Consider the following 26,387-nt stretch of genomic DNA (forward strand, 5'->3'; position numbering starts at 1 on the left):
TCAATGCATGGCCCTCCTTATATACTAATAGATATTTTAACATAAGCTTTGAAATTAGCAGCATAGCAAATAGAGGTATCTCATATCCAACTCATTAAGATGCCAGGAATTCAATGCATCGGATAAATCATTAACCAAACATCCAATGAATAAGCTGACAATATTCTCAATTATTTACCTCTTTGATGCCAAGCTCGAACTCTCAAAGGAAGAGATCACTCTATGCATGCAGGTCACTATCCTCGATGTCGACTTGAATCCGAGATAGACCCAAATACATCCTCGTTTTCAATTATAATCTTGTTACCAGACTGGCCGTCGGATCTCATCATGGTGGATTCTAGTACTAACCGACTGCTCAAGAACTCGACTTCGAGTGATAGTTAGAAAATTGGGATCTGACTGGGCCGTGCAGATATGCAGAGGCAAGAGAGTGCAGACGGGACCGAAACTTAATCAAACTAATATCAAACGAGTCCACCGTATCCCGGACGAGGCTTAATCGTACTACATTGCTTGGAAAGAAAAAGATTTGAAAAAAAGTATTTCGTAATGCTCATTCACAGGGAACTAATATCTGTTGGTAAGAATAACAATGAAAGGTTCCCACAAAACACAGATCCATCATCTGTGACAAAGATTCGTGAAGAATTCGGACATGTGGTCCATAGCACAATTGAAAATGTCGGGCATAACGAGTGGACTTCTATCTGTAGCGATCTCAAATCCAAGCCTGCAAACCAGTCTGAATAGTTCGTTACATGCCGCGACTGAATAGCTCCCGGCCAATATCACCGCTGCGGCGAACACTTAGGCTCGACGAGCTACTGCGTCGGCGGCGGCTACGGGTCTCTGCGGGATCAGCTGGACTGAGTCCGCTGGCTCGGGCGTGCAGATTCAAAATATCAGTCAGGCTGACGACTCCAACTAGACGTCCAGAAAGACGGGCTCCATCTAGTGCCGAAGCTGGGATGGAATGGGTAAGTGGTGGCGGCACGGATACCCCTGGAGTAGAATGAGAACCTGAAGTTGTGGGTGCAAAAGCTGGAGGAGCTGGGTGGTGCGGTGCTGTGTATTGAGAGGGCTGTGCTGTGGGAGTCAATGGTGGGGGGAGAGGGGATGCTGGTGGTGAGTTTGCATGCGATCCTGCAGCTGGGTGGCTTGTACTAGGAGGAAGGGGGATGTGAGCAGCAGAATGCGATGGAGTTGGTGGCCCTGAGGAGGCCGGGGACATTGGATCCGTTATCCAGAGGCTAGTATAATTAGTATAGATATCAACACTTTTGACGTCTGGGGTTATATAGAAATTACCGATGTGATTTAGTTGCCACAATCTTCGCAACTGTGTGAGCCAGTGTTGATCCTGGATTGACGTGGAAGACAGGGAATGAGTCTTTGCCTTCTATAAGTCCTCGTGTAGACAGGATGACCGAAATGAAGTGGGTGCAGGTGTTGTGAAGCAGCGGCAAAGAAGATGACCGAGTCAGAAGTTTGACATCTGCGGTTGAAATATTGCCGAGGACATTCATGTGGCTATCAACCACGACAATAGATGACACGCCCTCATTGTTCATGACATGGAGAGCTTCGCGAAGCGGTTTGTCTCCGCTTTAGAATTATTTATTAACATGACTGTAAGTATGTCAATGGGAAACGACTTACTTGATAGATATGACTTCTTGAGATCCAATGCGCAACTCGCGCAAAGCTTGTGTGTAGAGCTCCTCGATGACGGGGAAACTCCGGCCGTTCTCCCAGAGGAATTTGACAAGTCGGAACTGGCTAAAGATTCCAACCACTTCTTGGGGATTGGCTTCATTGACCACGACGACGCGGTGAACACCTCCACCAAAGATCTCGACGGCAGCCAACACATTTGCCGATGCGGGAAGCTTGATCAGCGGCTCTTTCTCCATGCCAAACTTCTTGACATCCCGCAGCGGAATAGGCACTCCATTGTGGGCTTTCTTGGCCAATTCTTCATAAGATGCTTGGTGTGCCGCATCGGGAGATGTCAAGCCTGCCGCTAGCAGGAGATATGAGTTGAGATCGGCATAATCGAATGTACCAACAGCAGAAGTGTCGTTAGGGGTCTCGCGGATCAGTAGCACAGCTGCGCCGGAATCAATCAAAATCTATTGAACTTGTTAGTATGTGTCGATTGTGCCGGCATTGATACACTAACATTTGTGGCATCTTCAATGCCCGTATCAAGCTCCACAAACTTGAGATCATCGGGGCTGACTAGCTCTCCAATTGAGATCTCGCGCCAATCCCGACCGATAAATGCAGGGTCCCCCGATTTCGGTGGTGGGGGGTTGTCGATGAGGCTCTGGATGGCGGATTGAGTAAGAGATGGCTGCCGGCGTGCCCGGGGAGAACCGGGGGGTCCACGAAGGGACTCGCTCAAGCTCTGTCTGTGCTGGTGGTTCGGGTTCGGCATGTGTGAAACACGGAGGTTTCGTGTGGAGGATCGGGAATCGGTGCTGGAGCGCGGGGATGCAATGGCCGAGCCATTGTTGTTCAACGAGGCGTCGGACCCTTCGATGGGGGTTTGTTGGTCCGCCATGAAGATGTAGTCTCTCCTACTTGGAGGGGTTATCGAAAGGCAGGGATCATCAAAAAGCTGCGAAATGCAAGTCGTTGCTTGACTGATTGAGGTCATCAGGTGATGTTGATCAGTTTGAGCGGGGTTTGGTCCGCAGCCAATCAACGTCGAGATTTGTCATTGGCACCTGACATCATCTGATTATATCATCATAGATTATTTCCTAAAGTAGTTTAGCGTGGCTTTCTGTTTGTTGGTCTACTTTGTATAGAACTATTGATTGCATGGAAAGTCTCCCAGTTCAATTGCTGTGAAGTAAGTTTACTGGAGTAAATGACTCAAAAGAATTCACTTAATGTCATGGAGAGATCTCTCCCTTTATCTTTCATAACAGCCTTCTTGGCACGGGGATTAGGTCCCTCCACCGGCTCAGACCGCTTCTTTGCCCTCTCTCGCTGCTTCTTCTCCTGATCAAAATTTTGTAATACAGTGTCCCGAGTGAAAAGTACAACCGATTTAGGTCTATACAGAGCACGCTGTGCCACCCGCTCCGGATTGTGATGGTTGGCTGTTGGGAGTTGAAATTCCAGGATCGGGAGATTTGTATCCAATGTCGAGGTTTGCTTTTGTGGTCCATCTGTATCAGCAACGGTTTCAAGGCTGGATTTGTACACATCTAGCAATGGTCCTAGATCTGCCAGTGCTTTTTCCCGTGGTAGCCAGTCAAGCCTGCTAGCTGACCAGCCTTCAATTGGGAGCATATTGTTGGAAGGTTTTCGGTGTCTTGAGATCTCTTCTGTGATCTTGTTACATCCATACATGACCACAAGCTGGAGCTCTGGTAGCTCGCGAAGAGACCTCAAGGCAGCTGCGGTTATCTCTTGTTGATGATAGATTCTGAGGATCCGGAGATGTTGTAGTGCCCTGGTAAACTGCCACATTTCGACCCAACCACGCACAGATCCATCTTGCAAAGAACTCTGTTCCTTGCTAACAGATCTTTGTTCAATGCTGCTCTGGATTTCTTGGGACTTGCAAATTTCTAGGGCGACCAGGTTCTTAATGTTTGGGATACCCGAAAAATCTGTCAGAGAGCAATATGTGGATGCAAGTGTCAGGACTGCTCGCCAACGGAAGTCTTTGGTATTCAGCATCCCCATGTAAGCTTTTATTGGCTCTCTTGGGCTACCAGTGCAAAGACAGTAATAGGGACTGATGTGAAGAAATTCTGCAGGGTACATTGTGGCCATGAGTTTCCACATGTGTAATGTCTGTTTGTTGCTATAGATGCGGTTAAATTAGCTCCAAAAAGGCTGAAGAGGAATCATATGACAAACCATCTGCCGAGAGCATCCCAGAGATATTTTGCCAAGTGCCATGGAACAATCTCAAACAGCTCGGACTTCAGTTGCGACTGATCTTGCAACAGAGCTTTCATTGCGGCATGTTTGAGGGTTCCAGAGCCTTGAACATTGGTCGTCTCCCATCCATGAGGCAAGAAGGGGATTTCATGGAACCAATTCTCACCCCGAGAGAAGTAGCCCTGAGGTTGGTTGTCTCGAAATATGACCGCCATCATGAATCATGGTCCCAATATGTAAGTCATTCAGTCGGACCTTTTTCAGGTGACTGTGCTGCTTATATTGTGCAAAAACTCATTCATAAAAGTCCATATGATTTCTCTGGGGAGTACGATGAATTGTGAGATATGACGCGTAGTTGAAGTTGCTAAAGCGCGTCGGTTGCGATGTAGATACCCCACACGTGACCAGACATATTGCAGATACAAATCCCAAATATTTTCTATTGGTGATCTTTTCTAGAAGCTTTATAATTGACTTGATAACCCATGGTGTAAATATAGCCAAGACACCACTGATTGAATGCCATGGTGGATGTACTATACTAACCTTCATTTCTTCGCGCGTATCGACTCCAAGCGCGCACCTGCGGTCCTTTCCAATACAAAAGAAAAGGTACAGGGAGGAACACCAAAGATATACATCCCAAAACAGTCAAAGTCCAAGCAACACCCAGATGCATATACATGATTTCCGAGATGATTGCCATGACACCGGAAGCAACAAGACGCAAGACCTGCAAACTCGCCAGAGCACTGGCAGCATGCAGCTCAAACGAATCAGCAATATATTGATATGATGAAACAAATATGCACAGCACCCCAAAGCCTAGAAGCACCGATGATGCAAGTGGGCTCCAAAAGCTAATGGACTCCCGGGCAGTCCAGCCCATCCAGAACATGGAGATTGAGATGGCTGGTGCACCAAACATACCCATATACAGACTTATTTCAGGGTCTGGGCGAATTTGACCTCGAGCGCGACTGCGGACAATTTCCCTCCGGAGAAAGTACATTGCCAATGGGACAGCTGGCACGGCGAGAAGAACTCCAACTTCGATGCCTAGGAAGGCCACTGCGGTCAAGCCTGCGCTCCAATGGTATATCTTCATGTAGATGGAGACATATCCCGCGAGAAATGTGTACAGGATAATAAACTCGACGGCCAGGTACAATGCATGGACGCTGATAATCGGCTCTGTCACGAAGAGAAGGATCGGTCGATACAATGAGTTGCGTAGACGGCGTAGGAATGAGACTCGTTTGAAGTCTAGCGGCGCTCGAAATCTGTCATCGCCAGTCATACGACGGAGCTCTTTTGCTTTCCAGTCTAGAAGGATCGGGCTGTATGTTTCCGGTAAGAAGAGGACAACCAGCATCAGCACGATTGAGGCAAATATAATGGTAATCCAATCGACCCAGCGCCAACTTTGAGTTTTGGATTCCACTACAAATGCCCCCGGCGTCGGTCCTACCAGAGGTCCCGTAAAAGCAATGACAGAAAACAGGGGGAACATGTACACTCGCTCAATGCGTGACCAAATGTCCACGAGAGTTGCCGCCGCCAAAACCGCAGGAGCAGAACCGAATAGCCCAGCGAAGGCGCGGCATACAATACGCTGTACTGCAGTCTGAGATAGACCTGCGCCCATGTTGAACAACATGAACAAGATGATACTGGGTATGTATATGGGGGTGCGTCCGAAGACCTCAGAGATCGGTGCTGCTACCAGAGCGCCGAGGCCATTCATGATGAGAAACAGAGCTAGAGAGATCAGTCAGTCTAGAATATTGAGTATCCGGTCAGCAACTTACTGGTTGGTAACGTCTGGACTTTGAAACTTGTATGAAAGAGTGCCCTGGTCGAAACGAGAGCGGTGGCATCAATCGTGGAAGACCAGAAAATCACACATGCGGTCCCCGACGTTATTAGAGTGTATGCTAGTCGACTTCTGAAGGACCAATTGTGAGGATCCATTGAATCACATTCACCTTCGTAAGTCACGATGATGAGTTTGTTCTTCTTGATCCTTTCAATGTCATCACCCTCGAACTCTTCCCCTAATCCCATCTCTGAAGAACCGGCCGAGACGCCAGTGGATGAGCTAGTGCCTGGTCGAGCTCGTTCGATTCCGGTAATCATCATATTCGCAGTCGCACCGAGAGTCTCATGCGTGTTGATAGTATGTGGATCGGTTTGGAGTTCCGGGTCGAAATCCGCTCTCTCAACGTCTCCGTCTCTTTCCAAATGAGCTCGAACCGAATGACGTGGATGTATAGCCGGTCCGCCCATGATGGTGCGATGGCCGTGCTCTCTCCTGCGCTGGGCAGGTAAATCATCTTCTGGTTCGCGGGAGATTGTGTGAATCTCTCCATCTTGGTAAGAATAACGACCTTCGTGAGTCCACACATTCTCAGGCTTTTCGTACTTGGTAACAAACTGTTTCTGAAGTTTTCGCCGAATATCACGGCGTTGAAAAATCGCCTGCATCGTTGTTGGAGAGACAGTATGATACAGATTATTGAAGCGTAAAGCGATGGCACATAGAGCCGCTTCAAGCTTTTACAAGACACATCTTGGCATATGACGGAGCCTTCATGGATATCAAAGCCGCATATCGCCATGTTGATATCACTCGGTCAGCCCTCCCGCCAATTGCGCTGAAAAATAATAGCCCTAATAGCCATCCATACTAGAAAGCCCTGGCTCGTTCGAGCGAGCAGTATGCTACTTTTGTCTACAGTATGGGCAAAGTGCACACAATGCAAATATTTGATAATCTCAGGTCTTGTTATCCATATACACTCCCAGTACCCCTTGGTGGGTCTGCATAATGATCTCAGAAATATCGATTCTTTTTATTCTCGGTTCCTTCGGTACATATTAGAACTACATATACCTGCACTAATATTACAAGATATATCCAGTCTCTTAAAATTAAGCCTGTTTTATAGAGATCTGTGAAGGATTGAAGCCGCAAATCCCGTCTCGGTGGAGACTTGCGGAGACTAAACCGTTTTTAGTAGTTTGTACCATGATCTCGGAGAATTAAGGTATCGCAAGTCTTATTTCCGAGACCGTTTGAGCTAAAAAGGGATGAACGGCTTTGGAAATGATCCATTTCATGCTGCTTGGTTGAGGATGAATGCACCTCCAAGTGCCTATTCTTACATCGTTCCAGCTGCAGCTTCTTCATTCTATAACTTATTACCGATGTAGCGATCCTAATCACTTGAAGCTGACGATGTTCTTTTCTAACTTATAGAAACGCCATTATATTTTCAGCTCTTCTTTTCTCCGAGTAATATCCATGGCACATCTCTGGATGAAACCGGTATCTCCTTCCACGTATCTATATGGATCCCCTTACGTACGTACCTCCTTGGGCTTTTCTTAATTACGACTTGATCAACGTAGATCTATACTCAGCTTTCTGAACTATAAATGCAGGGAAGTCCTGTTGATTGAATTATCAAAACTCCCCAGTTCCATTCACTCTTTCGGTATCTCCCTGTCTGCTTCACCATGCTAAAGCTCTCTTCGTTCGGAGTGCTGGCATCAATTGCATTGGCACAAGCTACTACCCTCGGCGATGTTTGTACAACAGCCCAAGCCAAAGCCTCTATACCCAAGAATGGTCTGCTGTCAGGAATCAACGTCACCAACTCCGTGATCACAGCCAATCCCGTCTACAATGTCTCCGTCTCGGATGAAGTATACTATCCCGATGCTACTTTCGACTACTGCAATGTCACAATGACCTACTCCCACGACGGCAAGGACGATGAGATCCTCCTGAATTTCTGGCTCCCAGCACCAAACAAGTTCGAAAACCGCTGGGTCTCAACCGGCGGATTTGGCTTCGCCATCAACGTCGAAGCAACGCTCCCAGGAGGAGTAATCTACGGCGCAGCAACAGGCCGAACAGACGGCGGCTTCGGAGGATTCGATACATCCTTCGACGACGTCTTCCCTCTGGTAAACGGAACCTCCAACTACGAAGCGCTGTACATGTTCGGCTACCAAGCGCACCACGAAATGTCTTCAATCGGCAAAGCCTTCACAAAGAGCTTCTACAACCTATCCACTTCCAACAAACTCTACGCATACTACCAAGGCTGCTCAGAAGGTGGCCGTGAAGGTTTCAGCCAAGTCCAACGCTTCCCAGAAGAATGGGATGGCGCCGTAATCGGCGCACCGGCAATCCGCTACGGCCAACAACAAGTCAACCACCTCTTCCCACAAGTCGCCCAGCAGACAATGGACTACATCCCGCCATATTGTGAGCTAGAGAAGATCGTCAATCTCACCATCTCAGCCTGTGACCCTCTAGACGGCCGCACAGACGGCGTCATCAGCCGAACAGATCTCTGCAAACTCTCCTTCGACTTCAACTCGACAATCGGCCAAAACTATACCTGCGCTGCGACGTCCAGCTCAAGCATGCGCAAGCGTGATAACAGCAGCAAGAACAAGAGACAAATGCCCACAGTCGCCAGCCCAGCCCAATCCGGCACCATCACAGCCGAAGGCGCAGCCCTCGCAAGCACAATCTACAATGGTCTCCACGACAGCGACGGCCACCGCGCATATTTCTGGTATCAGTACGGGTCGGAGATGACAGACGCAGAGACAACATACGACTTCACATCCAAGAACTGGACTGTCGATATCTCCTCTCTTGGCGGAGAATGGGTAACACGCGGTCTGCAGCTGCTCCAACTGGACAACCTCGCTGATTTGGAAGGTGTGAGCTACGACACTCTCCGTGACTGGATGCTAGAAGGAATGCAACGCTACGAGGACGTCTTGCAAACTACCTGGCCAGACCTTTCTCCGTTCCAAAAAGCTGGTGGGAAAATTATCTCCTACCACGGTGAATCGGATAACAGTATCCCGCCTGCGTCGTCGGTCCGCTTCCATGAGTCTGTTCGGTCAATCATGTACCCCGGTGAGAGCTCGGTTCTTGATGGGGCTGACAAGATGAACGAGTGGTATAGATTGTTTTTGGTGCCTGGTGCTTCGCACTGTAACACCAATAGTCTGCAGCCTAATGCGCCATATCCTCAGACTAGTCTTGGGTCGCTGATTGAGTGGGTTGAGGGGAGGGTTGTGCCTGTCACACTTAATGCTACTGTTTTGGGTGGTGATCTCAAGGGCGAGGAGCAGCAGCTTTGTGCTTGGCCTTTGCGGCCGCATTGGGAGGGTGGCAGTATGAAGTGTGTTTTTGAGAAGGAATCTTATGACAGTTGGGTTTATGAGCTTGATGCTTTCCCATTGACTGTTTATTAAGGATTTCTTGGGTGTGCTGCTTGGACAGGATTGTTTTTTTTTCTGTGAAGAATAAGCCTTTTGGTATAAGTACTTGCCCCGGTGCTCAGGGCGCACTAGCACGAGGCATGTTGTGTTGGGCGCTTAGGACGATTATTGTAGCAAAGATTTTGGATTGTGTCATAGTTTGGAAAGCTAAGAGAGCTAATTGATAGACCTTGTCCTGGGTGGACTTAGTGAAGTTAGAAGTGGGCTCCTCCTTGGTCTCTGTAGGAAGAAGTGGTCGATATCTACAACCTGACAGGCAAATAAAACAGTCACATACTAGTGGAGAAATTCTTATAGCTGCAATCAGACATGACTAAGATTGATAAAATTTTGGTAGTTGGAGGTAGAAGTATCTTGTGGAATATAATTTGGTAGATATAAACTAAATCCTAGGAGAGACTAACTTCCTGGGGGTTCAATCTTGTGAAAAGCATAGTCAAAATATTTTGAGCCATTACAGTCATTGGGGTGTCGCGGCCGTCAATCCATGGACCTGGGGTCTAGCTAGACCTAGAGCTGTGGACGTACGTCCAGATTGAACTTAAATCCACAGCCCGAAGGACTTAGCCATAGATCGACTGCTCTGGGCCCTTTGTCTACATGTATGGAACCACCATCACAGCTCCTCGGCATTGGACGTGCGTCTGGCGACTTGGTTGGATCACTAAACCGGATGGCCTGGTATGGAGTGCTAATATGTGATCTTGAATTAGGCAGCAGTACGATTGAGAGAACAGATCGTGGACATTCGACCCACGAGGGATATGCGGCATTGAAGGTAGATTATGCAAAACTAATCCGATACAGGAATTCATAGGTCCGCTGTTTACAAAAAAAGGCATTCACTCCGCGACAGCTAAGTTACTCCAATCACATCACGTAAAGAATATCGGTATCTGCAATTCAAAGGTCAGTCAGAATAATCTGTCGCCATCACGTTTCATAGAGAACTAAAACATACCAAGAGGGTGGCTGCAACTCAGCTGAGGCTTTTGGGTATATTTAGTTGCAAGCTCCTCGCGAATACTATTGAGCAGCTGAACATAGCTCTGCTGGGGATTCTTTTTCAAAGCAGCAATGAAGGCCCAGGACATAGCACCCGTAGCCTGGCCAGCAATCTGCGCATCCTGACTAGTCTGGTCGTCCTTACTACCAGACCACATGATGACATCGGCAGGGGAGGTCTTCGTCTGCTTGTTACGTTCGTAGACCTCGTCGCCCTTGGTGGCCTTCTTGATGAAGCCCATAGCGGTGGACATCATGCTGCCCATATCGCCACGTGCATATGCGGATACAACGCCGAGCAAGCCCTGTCCGGCTTCCTTGGCCAGGTTGGGCTCCTTGAGAATACCGGAGGTGGAGTAGATATAAGGCAGGTCCAGGGCTGAGCCGGAGTGGCAGGAGTCGAAGATGGCTGTGAGGCGAACTCCCGGGCGCAGGGATTGGACCATGATTCGGTGCATCTCGTCGTCAACTATGTGGCCGGCCTGGCGGAAATCGACGGGGTAGATCACTTCGTCGTATCCGTCTTCTTCGTCGCCGTCCAAATCGGGGGTCTGTCCGCCGTGGCCTGTATAGCGGTGTCAGTTCGGTCCAGGTGTCGATTGGCCAGGTGTACTTACCGGAGTAGTGGAAGAAGAGGGAGTCATTAGGCTGGGCATCCTTCACCAGCCAGTGCATAGCTCGCAGGATGTTCGCCTTGGTCGGCTGACTCATGGGGTTTTGCTGGTCGTCGGTCAAAAGGACCATGTCCTCACGGGCATAGCCAAACGTCTGGTTCAGGTAGGTCGACATGTTCTTGACGTCGTTGATACATCCACGCAGCTGACCTTTCTGGCCGAAATAATTGATACCAATCAACAGTGCCTTTCTCTTGCCGCGGCAGGTCGAGTATTGGAATCTATAATTTTGCGGGGCGCCGTGGCCAAAGGAAACGGGGTTGCTGGGAGGAGGTGGGGGGCCACCACTTTGCTGTCCGTAAGCTATATTTCTGGATTAGCTTGCGCCGTTTGATGGTTTCCGAACTTCTTAACGAACCTGGCCGACCTTGCTGCATCGGTGGCCCTGAGGGCGCGTGCTGGTTGTAACCTGACGGCGGACCCTGCTGGAAGCGTGCGTCAATATCGTGAATCTCCGCTTATGCTCTTGCTCCGTATATCATCACATACATTGTATCCATGTTGCGGGGGCGGCGCTCCGTATGGCTGCTGAGGTGGTTGGGGTGAATGGCTGTATCCGTATGGATTGGATGACTGCTGCTGTGGCGGCGCCTGGTGGTAAGACTGGCCTGGGTAGCCGCCATAAGAGGGCTGCTGCTGGTGGTTCATTTGGCTGTAATTCATTTCAAGTCAGTTTCTCGAGCGATCGGCGCCAGAATCAGATAGGAGAAGCCATCGTACGGGTACTGTTGTTGCGGGGGATAAGGCTGCTGCGGGGGGTAACCCGGCGCACCCGAGTAAGGTGGGTAGTAGGACATCACTTGAGGATTTCTCTACGTTCACACGCCTTGGGGAAGAGGGTAGAGGGTAGCGGGTTCAAAGAGATTGATAAAAGAGAGAGCGCGATGTGGAGTAAGGGAGATTCCAAGCAAAACAGATCGGATAATACGGGCGCCAAGCCTTGAACAGTTCACAGTTCTCAAAAGACTCGTTCGCCAAACAATTCAGAAACTTGAATAGATCGTAATAGCTCAAACAAGACTGGAAGCGCCGAGGCAAGTTTGCGAAAGATCGTCACACTCGCCACTTACTAGGTTTGGGGATCAAGACGGTCCAAGACCCTATAAGGCGTATGATTGGGAAAAAAGATCAACCTCCTTAATCAAAAAAATATTCCAGCCCAAGGAAAGGAAAGGCAATGGTTTTATATCTGACATGCATCGGCAGCCCCGAATAATCCCTGTCATGGCCGCTTATTAGGCTCGTACTTGGGAACTTCTTCGTCTGCATCTCGCGAGATAGCTACTAGATCGACTATGCAACTGGCAATAGATCGTACTTGGCATAACTTAACTTAAGTAACTTATAACATTTGAACAATGTAATTATTCCAAATACTGACTGACCGTGGATCGGCTCGGCCCTGTGATGCATTGGATAAATCACCTGCATGTAGATCTATGTACGGAAGACGGCAAGTCTGATTATGCCTACAAACTCTCTATTCTCCCTATACTCTGGTAACAGAAGTTCATCTCAAAAGCCATGAGAGTTCATCGCTTAGGATCCTTTTTTAGAAATATCATCGAACATCATCGGATTGTCCTGCATCGTTTAACCGCGTCGGGGCATACCACGGCCACGGCCACGGAGAGCCCGCTGGGCAGCACCTGGTGGCATACCACGCTGCTGGCCAGGTTGGGCAGATTCCTCGTTCTCTGTAAAATGGGTTAGTTCCGTGAGAAATAGAACAGGATGCTCGAGTCACTTACTTATCGTCTCATCAACACTCAAGATCAAGCAAGACGCTTCCACGGCGGCCTGGATGGCGTTGACCTTGACCAGACTGGGCTCCCAAACAAAGGCAACCATGTTGTCACGGACACCCTCGTTGTCGAAGTCCACACCAGCCCAGACGTTGCCCTTGCGGTGCTCCACACGCAGGCGGTTCAGAATGTCTGTAGCGTCGAAGCCGGCGTTGTCACACAGCTGGCGGGGAATAACCTCGAGAGCCTTGGCGAAGGCCTTGACGACGGCCTGCTGCTTGTGGGGAACGTTGCGGTCGGCAAAGCCGTGCATGTAGCTGGACAATTCCATCTCGGTAGCACCACCACCGGCGACAATGGTTGTGTTGCGCAGAGCACGCTTGACAATCATGATAGCATCGTGCAGACTGCGCTCCACTTCGGCAATAAATTGCTCGGCACCACCACGCAGGACGAGTGTGCAGGTCTTGGCGAGAGGGCAGTCGGAGAAGAGGTTGAAACGCTCACCACCAATCTGGCGCTCCTCGAAGGCACCACAGGTTCCGAGGTGGCGCTCATGGATGTCACTGCAAGTCGACTGGGTAGCGGCTCCGGTAGCCTGGCAGACACGGTCCATGTCGTCGGAAGCCACACGACCAGCACAGAAGATGTCACGGTCCGCGAAGTACTGGGTAGCAAGATCACCAATAGGCAGCTTGCTGAGAACAACCTTGGCTCCAGTCTTGTAGATAGCCTCGAGCTTGTTGTAGATAATCTGCCACTCGGCATCGACGATAGCCTGGTACTCTGAAACCTGCTCAACACGGACCTCGGCATTATCCTTTTCGCTCTTCAACTCAAGCTCGACATTCAAGCACACAATGCCGGGGTTTTTGAAGTGCTTGGGCTGCTGCTCGAAACCTGCGTAGGAGAAGGTCTTCTTGAAAGCGACACCATCGACGAAAAGGGAATCCTGGAGGCCACCACCGGTAATCTTCTTAACTCCAATCAACTTCTCGTTAAGATCGTCCTGGTCGAGAGAAAGCACGGCATCGACAACCACTATTAATTGACTGCTGTTAGCATTTGCAGCTCTTCGAGGAATCTGGATAGGGGGCTCACTCTTTGTGAAAAAGTCCGAATTCCGCTTGATGAGCTTGCTGTTCATGGCCGTGGCGGCTAACCGTCTTAGTGTCTCGACCTTCTTCTCCTGGGTGACGGAAGAGTCCATCATGTCCACTGCAATCTCCTTAACCTTGTTGACCGCCATGGCGCTTGCCCTCCGCAGACCCTTGATGATGGTCTGCGAGCTGACACCCTGCTCAACGAGATCACGGACCTCCTTGAGAATCTCACCAGCGAGGACCACGACAGAGGTTGTTCCGTCACCGACTTCGGCGTCTTGGGACCGGGCGATATCCGTAAGGATGCGAGCGGCGGGGTGCACAATATCCAAAAGCTATCAGACGAAGGTCAGAACCATCCTTCCTTATGTCCGGTATATAACGTCCGATCACTTTGACGCACCTTCATAACTGTAGCTCCATCGTTTGTAATGGTCTGTCGGCCATTGGCATCGACGAGCAGGAGATCACCACCGTAAGGACCGAGAGTGCTCTTAACTGTAGCCTGCACGGCGACACAAGCATTGATGTTAGAAAGGATCTGGCCCTTTCCCTGGGAAGCATCTGTGCCTATATGTCGAAAAAGCAGTTAGTATTGTGAATCCCACCAAAACTGCCCGCACTGAACCAGACTTACCCTCCTTCAGCACCACAATCGTGGGGGTTTGGCCGGCGAAGGCCATTGTGAAATCGGATATTACCGTTCAACGACAAAAAAGAAATAAGAAAAGGGGTATGTTGAGTTGAAGCGTCGGAGGGGTTGATCTGCCAAAATTTCCCAGAGCTGTTCCCCCCAAAACCCCCCAGTCGCGCAAGGCGGTGACCAATCAGGCTCAACCCTACGCATCAAAGATGCAGTACACAAACTACTTGAAAAAAAATTATATTGTATGAATGAATTGATAATATGATATTTGAGAAGAAAGAGGCATTCCACATATAAGAATAAGACATGCACTGCCCACAGTCAACTGGCGGAGTATGATATCAATATCCCAGACCAGGTCTTGACGCCAAAAGGAAATACCGAAATGCCGAAATAGAAGATAAAAAGATAATACAGTATAAAAGGTCTTCCCGAAAATCATAGCAAGTTATTCACGTAAAATCGTAATGCCCGTCTGATGGACTTCCATACTCGTATTTGCCGAGTAAGTCGGCATCATGCTGCATGTCGTGTGCAGATGGGTTCACCAGTCCAAGCACATCTTGTCGGAAAGGATCTGATCCATCGTCCACCATCATTTGATAGGCATTGCTGGCTGTATGATAGCGCATTGCATCGTCAAAGTTCATGTTCATAGTGTGCGGCCCAGGGGCAAAAGAGCCCATGGGATTTTGTTGTTGGTAACGTCGTAATTGGTTTAATTGCATCATTTGAGGGTCCACGGGCATAGGAGCGAATCCAGCCATAGGATGTACCGAGCCAGGCACAGCTGTCGAAATGGGTTGGTGCATGAAATGGTTGTGGGCTGGAGGTTCTTCGGGTGCTTCGTCCATCTTGTGGTCCATCTGTTGATCTATCACTGGTGTAACATTTTGAGTTGGGGGCGGCTCCATTGGGCTGGCCTCAATGCTGGACACAGTCTCCGATACAGTCTCTGAAGGTGGTGAATCTTCTTCCTTGGTTCCGGGAAGAGGGGGTACCTTGACAGTCTCTTTGCATTGGGGACAGTCGCGAATCACCCGATTGACAGTCTCTTTGATTCGTACCCAATGGTACTTGACTGCAATAGCTGCCGTGGTTTTGTTGATACCAGCATGCTGTTTGAGATGAACCTCTTGAGAGATATCGTACTGCTGCTGCGGGTCCGATACAACTTCTTTGTCCTTCAGCATCAGTCTCTCGGGCTCGCCGTCCTCGCCCCCAAGAAGCTTATAATGAGTTGCTGCACTGCGGAGCCGACTCTTTTCGGCTCGATCAGCACCACGAGGATATTTGTCATGCTTTAAGTAGTAGCGAATCTTCTCGAATCGATCTTGAGACACAGAATCCTCGCCATCCAGGCTCAAACCTCTTCCATATATAATTGCATCAACAAACTCTCCGGGTTGTGATTTGAGTCTACCTCCGCCAGGGACACGTCCAATGCGTTTGAAGCCAAGGGAATCCCATAAGCGACATGAGGCAACGTTGGACTCATAGACCAAGTTGAAGACAGCATATGTGTAGCCCTGTAGGAGTAAGAATAATGTCTTTTAGTGGTGGCGTGTGTGTACTCACTAAACGGGGTGCCCATTCCAGATATGCTTCACCCATCAGCCTACCTACACCTTTGTTTCGAGCAGCGTCCGTTACAATGAACGTGCCGTTGCAAACATGGCTACTACGACCAGGGTAGTTAGGCCTGATGTGAAAGCCACCAAGGCAAAGCTTGGTCCAGTTGGCTCCGGCGCGGTCCATGGAATGTGTCTGCTCGGCGCTCTCAATGTCACCCAGAAGCATGACAACACCGAAATTAGAGAACCAATACCGTCCAAATTGGGCCAGTGGGATGGGCTCGGTCATGGCATAGGTATCGCCTTTTTCAATTTCCTTGTTGAATTGATCTGACAAGTACTTCAATAGGGGTCGGGGTATTTCCTCTGCTGAGGCGAAAGGAACAAGAGTGGCAATTGTCACCCGGTCTCTTAGGGTAACCTGCCGCGGAGCCAGAGCCAGAGGATAGTCAAGCTCAGGGCCTGAAGAAACCAGCTCTGAATCTCCATGTACCTCCGACATGATGCCTGTATCTACCGATCTCACTGCATGTTATGTTAGTATATCTCAGTACATGTCCAGCGATGTTTCCCTGTGAAGTACGGGGGAATAAGAAGATTACTATGAACAAAGCAAGAGAGGAAAAGAGACTTGACAAGGGGGGGGGTCTGTTCACTGACATTCTGCACTGCTTCTAGAAGGTTGTCCTTGATCGCACTTCGAGGACCGCATGAGTATTCTCGAGTCCGGAGTCGGGGAGTTGTGGCCCCAGCTGACTTGGTGCTGACTAAGGGATAATTTCAGGCCACCAGGCCTAAATATATGCCTTATGTATCAGGCTCTAAAGTATGTCATAGTTAAGTTGTTAATTTTTGCATGTTTGCTTTTTAGGGTTAGTAGTAAACTGGTGGATTCATTCCGACACCGACAATTGATCAATCTGAGAGATCATCTCACGCTAACTAAGATGGGAATTGCCCAAAGATCTTCCTGAGGGGAGTGAGATCTCCCCCCGCCACAAGCGTTCTCGATCCTGCACATTGAATCTGACTTGCTTCAAAGCACGCCATATTCCAGCAATACAAAGCTAGGTTGCAGCTCATTTATAGGATCCTGTACCATGGCAGAACGCCCCCAATTCTTCCCAAACACCTTAATTCTACCAACAATCAATGAGGCTACTCTTACCGCGAGTCTCAAGGAACTTCATGTTGCTGTTCGCAATGGAGCTGAGAAGATAAGAGAGAATAGTCCTCTGCCCGGATCATGGGGCTCACATGGCATATTTCGGGGGTTTCCTGGTATGAGACCGTCCTCATACATAGGATGTAATTCATCTGACCATCCAAACAGGTGTTGCCCTTGCCTTCTTGCGCTTGGACTACCAGTCATCCATGTTAGGAAATACAGATGAGGCTTCTCCAGACTTCCGTCAGCTTGGTCTACAACAAGTTCCATCGGTTTTGCCAGAGACACCTTTGCTACCATCTCGATTGTCCGCAATTGGCTCTTCTTCGCCCGTGACTGCCATTACTCTACGTGTTCTAGCTGCACTTTCAGAAGTGAACTGGGAGAATGGGAAAGCAAACATTGCGGTGGAGGATATCTCTTGCCTTCTTGATGCAGTGCAGATGGCACTCAAGAACGAACCTCTTGTTACCCATGATGGCCGCAAAATGGGCGGAGATGAGATTCTCTTTGGTCGAGCTGGCCTTCTGTGGACACTCCTCAACATTCGGGCTCATACTTTCGATGAACATACTCAGAAAGCTCTCACTCCTGTTCTTGGAAAGGTCCCTGAATTAATTCGTGTGATCATCGATGCCGGTAGACAGGGCTCGAAGAGTTACGTCGAGAAGAATGGAAATCAAGAGGCACATGAATTGATGTACTCGTGGATGGAAGACCATTATTGCTTTGGGGCGTGAGTTTTCATGCTTGCTCTATACATCTAAATTCATAAATTACTAACAATATCTGATAGGGTCCATGGAATCAGTGAGTTTGTAGTGGATACTTCTACATCCGTGGTATTAACCCAAGTCATCTAGCTGGCATTCTGGCCGTTATTCTAGCGGCTAAACCCGAAGAGTTGGTAGAGCATCTTCCTGTGGTTGGTGATACCATCACTGCGCTTTGCAAGCTATCCATTGCCACCAACGGCCACCTCCCAATGACATTGCCCCCTTTCAGCTTCGGACAACAGTCTGAGCTGGTTCAACTATGTCACGGTACCCCTGGCTTATTGATCCTTCTAGCTGCTGCCTTGAAAAATTCCGCCTTGACCCGTGCTCATTGGGACCCATCCTGGGATCAGGCCATCTACTTGGGCTCTGAGCGTGTCTGGGAAGAAGGCCTGCTTTCCAAGGGAGGCAGTCTCTGCCACGGTATCTCTGGAAATGCCTGGCCATGGCTGCTCTTGCATAATACGTTTGAGTATTCGTCAAAGAATGTGAATGATGCCCGGGAAGCATACCTCCAGCGTGCCCAGGTATCAACACTGCCAAATGCGGACGTGTCTCAGAAGCTTACAGGCGACTTCTTCCTCTCGCGTGCACTTGCCTTCATGTTACACGCACGTGAGACTCGGCCATACAACTCGTCTCCTGCGGAGTCTGATACAGACTATCGCATGCCGGATGCGCCTTATGGATTGTTTGAGGGACTCCCCGGCAATGTTTGTGCGTGGGCTGATACCTGCGCGGTGCTCCAAGCCAAATTGCGCAAAATGGAATTGGTTCAACAGGGCGTATGCGCTACCTCTGGTGTACCTAAAGATCCAGCATTTCAAGAGGCTCTACTCAAGCAAATTGGCTTCCCAACTCTGGGTGGAAATGGGGCCACTGGCCTCTATTAGGTCTACTGCTAGAAAGCACCCCCACAAAATCATGATGCTAAGAAATTAGCGGTATCTTAGCGTATGTCGAGTCATTTATTTTACAATCTTCTTTCCATCTAAACTGTCATTCAATATTTGGCAGTTCAATTATTAAGCAATATCTCATCGTCTGTAGCAAACTTAAATGTGTTTGAAATGGAAGAAAGCCTCTCCACCTACTACTGCATGGGGGTGTCTGTTTAGCAGTAGACTCGATTAAATCGCCCCCAACTATATAGAATGACGTCATGGTCTTGAGCCCTTTCGGTTTTGTATAGATTAGTGAGGCACTGGAAATAGATCTAGGCGGTGTTCACTAACCGAATTACTGTTCATTCTTCACTCCTAATCATCCCAGCGCAGGCGCTCATAATTTCAATAAGCCAGTTGAGCCCCGTAAGTTGCCCCGTGCACGGGCCTTCTATACATCAACTACGTGGCTGTGTCGGAAGGCCAAGAGTTCCAGGGCGGACTTGATTCATCTTTGTTAAGCTTCTTTCCTGATATGCAGACATAACACTCATCCTACTAGCCGCTATCTCAATACCATAGTGAAGCGGATATGGATCTTATTCCTCCGTCTTACGAGTCCGCTACGGACAGAGATGCTTGGACAATCATTGCTCGTTATATCCCATCCAGCGACTTATGCGCAGCGTCTCTAGTCTGTAGTCGATGGCATGATTTGTTCATGCCTTTTCTTTGGGGAAATCCAGCATCTCACTTTGGAACAGAGAATGACGCTGTCTATGGTACGCTCTCTAGATATATATAACAGACCACCATCCCTAATGAAATTTTAGTGGCTCTAACTCGATTCAAAAGAACCCTGAAATATGCCAGGAAAGAAGTCAGGGAAATGACACATACGCTTCATCTCCCACCAGCTCTGTCGGAAATATATGGTGGTCCCCGACCGGGTTGGTTGAGGGACATCCTTGAATACCTACCATGTCTCCAATGCTTGATGGTTTCAAAGCTGCCGTTTTTCGATCACCATGCAATGGTAGCATTGAAAAACCATCAGAGATCAAACCAGTATAACATTCGCCTGTTGTTAGCCGAGCGCGAACCAAACACAACGTCTTCAAGCCTCGCCTCGACTCTGCTCCTGTTCCCCACACTGGCCTATCTTGACCTTTCATACACCACGTCTGCCAGAGATCGCGCCGTTCTATGCTCCCTATCTCAACTTGAGTATCTCCAAGTGTTGAAACTACGCGGCATTGGGTTGAAAGACAACGATGCCGAATTTCTGGCCAACGCGATTGGACACCGGGTCCGTTATCTTGATCTGAGAGACAATTTGCTTACCGATATGGCAGTCCGCTCTTTAATGGAGGCCTCTTTCCTTCCTCCAAATAGCAGAGCCCAGCCAAGACCGAGACGCACCGGAACTTCACCAGACCCGGTCTCTCAATCTATACTCCATGGGTCTGGCTCGGATCTTTTCAAACGCCCAGATCTAGATGAACAATTCATGAGACTTCTCGCTCAGCCAATCTCATACCATCCATGGGTTGAGGACTTACCACATACCGGAATTACTCATCTATACATCACAGGAAATCTGATTTCGATAGAAGGTGTGGCAAGCCTCTTAGCCTCCTCGCGATTGCATGCTCTTGACTTTGGCACCCTCAAAACTCCAGATGTGGCACGCAAGGTCCTCAAATTTGGAGAGAAATACCCGGGAGCTGAAAAACTGGTACCACTCCTGGGCAAAGTCGCAGGAGATAATTTAATCTATTTCCGAGCACACCATGCAGTCCTCACTGCAGAACCACCATGCAAAGACGCTGCATCAACTGCAGAGTTTCTACCTGAGCTCTCAACACAGGAAAATCATATTGAAAGTGATGACGCCGAAGTGTCGGAAGCTGCTGAATTGGACGCAGCTCAACAGATCAATGAGTTATCCGAAGAAACACGAGCTATCTATGAGCTCGCTGATACGTCTATCGACGACTCAGTGACCTCGGCCCCTGATTTGCCCCATATCCAAGAGCCGACGACCAAAGACGAAGAGCCACAACTACCCAAGCGTGGACCAGCCTTTGCCCCAGAAGTCGTGCATCCGATACCAATGCGGAGTGCAAACGGTAATAACATGCTGGGCCGCTCTGAAACAGTCATATCTTTCTCTGAGACGACAGGAGGAGACACATTATCATCAGTTTCAACATCAGAGTACATGCTGGCTACTAGTTCTTCCCTCCAGACATTACAATGTAGTTCCCCGACATCGACAGACGATACTAGGGGGCAAAGGATCCAAGAATTGCTAGCCAAACGACCTCGAAATCAATCTATCCCACTGCAAGGAGGAAAAGAAAGCCGGTTTCCTTACCTCCACCCATCACATATTCCTCACACGGAAACCCTAGTTTTGACTGATGTACCGTCTCACGTGGCGCCCAACTCATCCATCATTCCAGCTCTCATACGATTCATCACTGCTTGCTCTAATGAATTCTTGTTGGCAACTCTACAAGCCGGATCAGATTATTCTCTCCCACCAGGACAAGCACGCATGCGAGCCGAACAGCAGCGATCACGATCTCTGTTTGGATTACGGCGATTAGTCCTCGAAATCACGCCCGTCGACACAAAGCTAACCTCATGGAAACCCGGAAATCAATACAATGCCACAGGCCATTCAAGCACCGGTGACCGTGACTCGGAGAATCTTTGGTCTGCAGCAGTGAATGATTACAGTTTCTTTGGGGAAGAAGAGTGCGGAGTCCCTGAGAATGATCCGGGCAAATACTTCCCTATGGCTGTCCTGAATGAGAAGGTCTCGCTTATGCCAGATGATGACTCGGCTCTTTCGCCTGATTCCCCACGTCTTGGGCGTCATCCTTCGCAAAGAAATGCTCACTCTCTAAGTCAACCAGGGAAATCGGAGAAGGACAAGCAGATACAATCTCTTGACCTTGTTGCGGAGGTTGCGGCCTTCCGCCGGGCCAAAAAGGCCGAGTATGAGGCTGTGGTGCGTCGTGAGAGAGGACGACGGAGCACATTTGGAAGCAATGCTTCCAGCCTTTCTCCATCAGCACCACCGGTTTCTCTGACTACGTTTGTCGAAGGTCATTGGAAGGGGGAGGTCAAGGTTGTGCGGAACCCCAAGCCCAACATGCGGACTGGAATAGTCGACATGTATGGGAACTATTTTGAGAAGGGATACTTATACCCGTGAAATTTGTACTTCAGATACCCACCAACTAGGATACCATGCCATTCTACGTCATAGAACATGAGTTGTAGGAATTTTTGATATTTTCTTAGTCCTATTCAGACTATGAACCTTCCTTCCTCCCAGTCATAACAAGCCGTCGTCAACGGGCTCATGCACACCGAACAAACACAGAAGACACCTCAACGGTCTTCACTAAACGGTTGAGCCATCTTTTTCAAGCTTTTTTTGCGTTGCCGATGTAGGAGCATGGCCGGCAGTTGTGGTGACCGAGCATTCACCCCTGCAATCTGGTCGACAAGAAGAGTGAAGACAAAATAAAAGAATTCATTTCAAACTAGTTTCATTTTATTTTGTTCGTGGAACGAAACTAAAACCTCCTTACAGGGCCTTAGCGGCAGAGGGGGGCTGGAGCTTCTTGCCGTCCTTGTTGTAGCGAATACGGGGAGGGGGAGCACGGTTGCGGCGGCCGTCACGGGAGCGAACACTGGGAGAAATTAGTATACAGTTGAAAGAAAGTGGCGAAAGATGTGTGACACGAACCGGACGATCTTGCCGTGGATGGCGCAAGAAACGCAGTACTGGAGCTTCAGGTACATCTTGGGGACGGAGTACTCGGCGAAGACGGAGGCATCGGAGATATCCCGGATGGCGGCGGACTCGACCATGTTGCGGATGGTGAAACGCTTGATGGCCTTTTTTGATGTTGTTAGTATGGATGTTGATATCGAGGATCGGAGATCGAGGGTCCAGCGATGATGATAGATTCAGGTACCAGGAAGACCATCACGATGCGTGCGTACCTTGTCCTTGGGAGTGCAGCGGGCGCAGTTGGAGCAGCGCACAGGCTTGACGTGGCCGCGGCCATTCTTGTTGCGACCGCTAAAGAAATCAATTAGTTCTCTTGTCCCTGTAATTGCAACTCGGTCGAATCCAGTCTCCCATTCTTGTCTTCCGGCAATGTGCGGTAGGCGCGGTTTTTCGATGTTCGAATTGTATGTGCGTGTTCGTCATTGCGGAGATGTTGAATGGGATACTGCTTCGCCGAGGAGGGTTGTTGGTCTTACTTGTTCGCCCTCTTCTTGACCATTTTGACGGTTTGTTCTGTGGTCGGTCAGGTAAAGATCTTTTGGTGAAGAAAAGGGGGGGGGTAGATAGCGTACGGTTAACTTGTCGGGAGTGGGTTGTCGAAGCTCGCTCACACACAAGTCTCGTTCGGGATGGATTGGATTGCGTTGTGCGGGTAGCCCTAAGCCCTTAAGCGAGATGCATCACGTGTATTGCAGCCTGCGTGGTCAGGTGTCAATGTCAGGCTGCAACTGGGCCGTCACGTGGGGCATGACCAACGTGTCTCGGTCTAACCCATCCTGGACTAGTGCCCCCGAATAGTACCGTAGGTCATTCACTACTGTTTACTCCCGTGGGCATCGGAACACCCCTGTCGGAATCGACTATTGACTGCCCTTTTTTCTTCCTCTTCCCTGGAATTCTCCTTGCTTTTTCCCTCATACCGGTCTTACAAGCCTGACATCCTTGTCTCGTTTGTCTCGCCTCATTCCCCCCCTTTCTCCTCATTTTTTTTGTTGCGAGTTTCCCCTTTGGGCATTATAATGTCGGCCACGGGCACTTTTCGGGGAACACCCAATAAGACGATCGGCAGAGGACGACTGCCCGACTTTGGAGGAGATTCCAGTGCTTCCCACATCCCTCGGCCCCGTCCAGAATCCTCAGCTACCACCCAAACCCCATCCAGCGACGTTGGAAGTGGCACCATGTCCGCCGCCAGCAGCAGACAACGACAGAATCAGTCGAAGCGCGATGAGGTATGTCGCACAGGAGCTATATTCACCTTGAATCGAGCAACAAGCTGACTTTTTCAGGCTATCCGCCGCAAGATGGAAGCCGACCTCAACAAGAAGAGGAACGCCCCGACGAAATCAAGAGGTTCCCGCAAAGCCCCTCCCGGTACCGTGCTCGCCCTGAAGCCCAGCCAGGCCCTCCAGATCAAGCCTTCGCTCAGCATCGCGGAGGCCGCCCAGCTGATGGCAGCCAAGAGAGAGGACTGTGTTTTGGTTACTGATGACAATGAGCGCATCGCTGGTATCTTCACTGCCAAGGATCTTGCTTTCCGTGTTATCGGAATGGGTCTCAAGGCCCGCGAGGTTTCTGTTGCTGAGATTATGACCAAGAACCCTCTGTGCGCGCGAACAGATACCAGTGCTACCGATGCGCTCGATCTCATGGTGCGAAAGGGTTTCAGACATTTGCCCGTCATGGACGAGAACCAGGATATCTCCGGTGTTTTGGATATCACGAAGTGCTTCTACGATGCTATGGAGAAGCTGGAGCGCGCCTACAGCTCCTCCCGCAAGCTTTACGATGCGTTGGAAGGTGTGCAAACCGAGCTTGGCTCCAGTCAACCCCAGCAGGTCATCCAATATGTTGAGGCTTTGCGCTCAAAGATGTCTGGCCCTACCCTTGAGACTGTTTTGGATGGTATGCCACCAGTCACTGTGTCTGTCCGTACCACAGTGAAGGATGCTGCGGCTCTCATGAAGGAGCACCACACTACTGCCCTGCTCGTTCAGGACCAGGGTTCCATCACTGGTATCTTTACTAGCAAGGATATTGTTCTTCGTGTCATTGCCCCCGGCCTCGACCCTGCCACCTGCAGTGTCGTCCGTGTCATGACTCCTCACCCCGACTTTGCCCCGTCGGATATGAGCATTCAAGCCGCTCTTCGTAAGATGCATGGTCAGTTCGTTCGTTCCCTACATTTTGATCGTTGAGTTTAACGTTGCAATAGATGGTCACTACCTTAACCTTCCAGTCATGAACGAGGGTGGTGAGATCGTCGGAATGGTCGACGTGCTCAAGCTCACATATGCCACTCTTGAGCAGGTATGTTCTACCGTGATTTTGACGGGCAAAAATAGTTGCTAATTCGCCTTAGATCAACACCATGTCCACTCAAGATGATGAGGGCCCCGCTTGGAACAAATTCTGGTTGTCGATGGACCACGAGTCCGACTCTATGGTCTCTGGAAGCCAGAACCACCAGCCGCATACCCCACACCGCTCAGTGATGAGCCCCGATCTCAACCGTTCGGGCTACGACAACAGTCTTCTCCCTAACGATTCCGCTTCTCACCACGGTGACGAGCACTCCGAAGTCGTCTCCCAGCACAATCCAACAGATCATGTTACTCCTTTCCCCTTCAAGTTCAAGGCTCCCAGTGGCCGAGTCCACCGTGTCAATGTTCTCACCACTGACGGTGTCACTGCCCTTGTGTCGCAAGTCACAGCGAAGCTTGGCAAGGAACTCGAGGCTGTTGGGGGCGAGGCTACCGTTGAGGAGGGTACTCTGAGCAACACTGGATATGCTCTCAGCTACATGGACAACGAGGGTGATACTGTTTCTATCACAACGGACCAGGATATGACAGATGCCATTGATCTGGCCCGCCGTTCCCATCACGACAAGGTCGACTTGTTCGTTCACGACCCCACCCAGCCTCCCATCCCTGCTACTCTTGAGCCTCAACCAGCTCCTGTTATGACCCCTGTCCTGGAGCAGAGCGTTGTCGATCAAGTTTCCGAAGTGTCCCCCGCGCCTACACCTCGCTCGCAATCTATCCCCCCTCCTGCTTCAGAGAAGGAATTGATTGCGGGTGTCCCCAACGACTTGTTGCTCCCCGGTGCCATTGTCACATTGGCTGCAGTCATTGCGGGTGTTTTTATTCTCAGCCGTCCCAGCGGCCGGTAATAACCTCGCACATTGTTCGCCCTAAAACTATTATACAGTACTTTCTTTCTCAAGCCTTGCCTCATCTTGGGGATTTCATGAACTTTGGAAGTAGATCAGAGTCATGAATCCCCGACTCTCGACTGTTGCATACCCGTTTGTTTTTAATATTGATATTCTGTGTCGCTTTCAGATACCGCTGTTCGTGTTATGACCAGTTGCGGCCCTCATTTAGCCTTCAATGCAAATAATTCATTTGAATAATGTCCAATAACTAATCTGTAACTCTGAAATTTGTTCGCTTCTTGTTCAGTTCTTATTTCAGCGTCAATAAATACTGTTTCCCCGGTCTTGTGGCCAATATAAGGACTTTCCCCAGCTCTTTGTCTTGAAAGAGTGGCCTGGTTGCCTGAAAACTACTGTATTGGGTCTAGCGCCCGACAATGAACATCGTCACTATGGACTTTTTTTTTTGAATTTCTGAGACGAAAGAAGAGAGATTTAGTTTTCCTTGGAGATCATTCCTAGGAAAATCGGACTTTAACCGTCTTTGTACCTGTCTCGTTGTGTCATGTTTCGCTGGGCGCCATTCTTTATACTCTCCAAGGCCTAT

At 49.4% G+C, this 26,387-nt stretch overlaps 11 protein-coding genes across 11 annotated transcripts; 4 read left to right on the forward strand and 7 right to left on the reverse strand.

Annotated features, from left to right (window-relative positions):
- Window positions 1–757: 757 nt before the first annotated feature.
- Window positions 758–2,665, reverse strand: N7511_009897 (uncharacterized protein; the record flags this gene model as incomplete). The annotated part of the gene is made up of 4 exons (XM_057132274.1): window positions 758–1,253; window positions 1,312–1,608; window positions 1,663–2,135; window positions 2,186–2,665. The coding sequence occupies 4 exons, from the start codon at window positions 2,663–2,665 to the stop codon at window positions 758–760; spliced, it is 1,746 nt and encodes a 581-aa protein (XP_056980262.1).
- Window positions 2,666–2,886: 221 nt separating this feature from the next.
- Window positions 2,887–6,399, reverse strand: N7511_009898 (MFS transporter; the record flags this gene model as incomplete). Its single annotated transcript, XM_057132275.1, has 4 exons — window positions 2,887–3,829; window positions 3,886–4,091; window positions 4,496–5,673; window positions 5,724–6,399. The coding sequence occupies 4 exons, from the start codon at window positions 6,397–6,399 to the stop codon at window positions 2,887–2,889; spliced, it is 3,003 nt and encodes a 1,000-aa protein (XP_056980263.1).
- Window positions 6,400–7,434: 1,035 nt separating this feature from the next.
- Window positions 7,435–9,201, forward strand: N7511_009899 (tannase subunit; the record flags this gene model as incomplete). Its single annotated transcript, XM_057132276.1, has 1 exon — window positions 7,435–9,201. One exon carries the CDS (start codon window positions 7,435–7,437, stop codon window positions 9,199–9,201), a length of 1,767 nt encoding a protein of 588 aa, XP_056980264.1.
- An 85-nt stretch (window positions 9,202–9,286) lies between these two features.
- N7511_009900 (uncharacterized protein) lies at window positions 9,287–9,539 on the reverse strand (the record flags this gene model as incomplete). The annotated part of the gene is made up of 2 exons (XM_057132277.1): window positions 9,287–9,447; window positions 9,506–9,539. 2 exons carry the CDS (start codon window positions 9,537–9,539, stop codon window positions 9,287–9,289), a joined length of 195 nt encoding a protein of 64 aa, XP_056980265.1.
- A 559-nt stretch (window positions 9,540–10,098) lies between these two features.
- On the reverse strand, window positions 10,099–11,704 carry N7511_009901 (caspase family protein; the record flags this gene model as incomplete). Its single annotated transcript, XM_057132278.1, has 6 exons — window positions 10,099–10,124; window positions 10,190–10,798; window positions 10,851–11,210; window positions 11,266–11,332; window positions 11,397–11,559; window positions 11,628–11,704. The coding sequence occupies 6 exons, from the start codon at window positions 11,702–11,704 to the stop codon at window positions 10,099–10,101; spliced, it is 1,302 nt and encodes a 433-aa protein (XP_056980266.1).
- Window positions 11,705–12,500: 796 nt separating this feature from the next.
- Window positions 12,501–14,438, reverse strand: N7511_009902 (chaperonin-containing T-complex subunit CCT7; the record flags this gene model as incomplete). Its single annotated transcript, XM_057132279.1, has 5 exons — window positions 12,501–12,604; window positions 12,659–13,693; window positions 13,754–14,090; window positions 14,159–14,325; window positions 14,393–14,438. The coding sequence occupies 5 exons, from the start codon at window positions 14,436–14,438 to the stop codon at window positions 12,501–12,503; spliced, it is 1,689 nt and encodes a 562-aa protein (XP_056980267.1).
- A 415-nt stretch (window positions 14,439–14,853) lies between these two features.
- On the reverse strand, window positions 14,854–16,477 carry N7511_009903 (putative histone acetyltransferase Spt10; the record flags this gene model as incomplete). Its single annotated transcript, XM_057132280.1, has 2 exons — window positions 14,854–15,930; window positions 15,980–16,477. The coding sequence occupies 2 exons, from the start codon at window positions 16,475–16,477 to the stop codon at window positions 14,854–14,856; spliced, it is 1,575 nt and encodes a 524-aa protein (XP_056980268.1).
- A 598-nt stretch (window positions 16,478–17,075) lies between these two features.
- N7511_009904 (lanthionine synthetase C family protein) lies at window positions 17,076–18,812 on the forward strand (the record flags this gene model as incomplete). Its single annotated transcript, XM_057132281.1, has 4 exons — window positions 17,076–17,256; window positions 17,309–17,879; window positions 17,940–17,953; window positions 18,007–18,812. 4 exons carry the CDS (start codon window positions 17,076–17,078, stop codon window positions 18,810–18,812), a joined length of 1,572 nt encoding a protein of 523 aa, XP_056980269.1.
- Window positions 18,813–19,836: 1,024 nt separating this feature from the next.
- Window positions 19,837–22,032, forward strand: N7511_009905 (uncharacterized protein; the record flags this gene model as incomplete). The annotated part of the gene is made up of 1 exon (XM_057132282.1): window positions 19,837–22,032. The coding sequence occupies one exon, from the start codon at window positions 19,837–19,839 to the stop codon at window positions 22,030–22,032; it is 2,196 nt and encodes a 731-aa protein (XP_056980270.1).
- A 361-nt stretch (window positions 22,033–22,393) lies between these two features.
- Window positions 22,394–23,247, reverse strand: N7511_009906 (40S ribosomal eS26 domain-containing protein; the record flags this gene model as incomplete). The annotated part of the gene is made up of 5 exons (XM_057132283.1): window positions 22,394–22,516; window positions 22,573–22,724; window positions 22,833–22,911; window positions 23,097–23,133; window positions 23,193–23,247. Coding segments are annotated over 5 exons (429 nt in total), but the record flags the coding sequence as incomplete, so codon positions are not given.
- A 392-nt stretch (window positions 23,248–23,639) lies between these two features.
- N7511_009907 (CBS and PB1 domain protein) lies at window positions 23,640–25,795 on the forward strand (the record flags this gene model as incomplete). The annotated part of the gene is made up of 4 exons (XM_057132284.1): window positions 23,640–23,852; window positions 23,910–24,783; window positions 24,836–24,930; window positions 24,983–25,795. The coding sequence occupies 4 exons, from the start codon at window positions 23,640–23,642 to the stop codon at window positions 25,793–25,795; spliced, it is 1,995 nt and encodes a 664-aa protein (XP_056980272.1).
- Window positions 25,796–26,387: the final 592 nt, after the last annotated feature.

The sequence above is a fragment of the Penicillium nucicola genome, assembly GCF_028828085.1.
Source record: "Penicillium nucicola strain IBT 29836 chromosome Unknown utg000010l, whole genome shotgun sequence".
NCBI lineage: Eukaryota > Fungi > Ascomycota > Eurotiomycetes > Eurotiales > Aspergillaceae > Penicillium > Penicillium nucicola.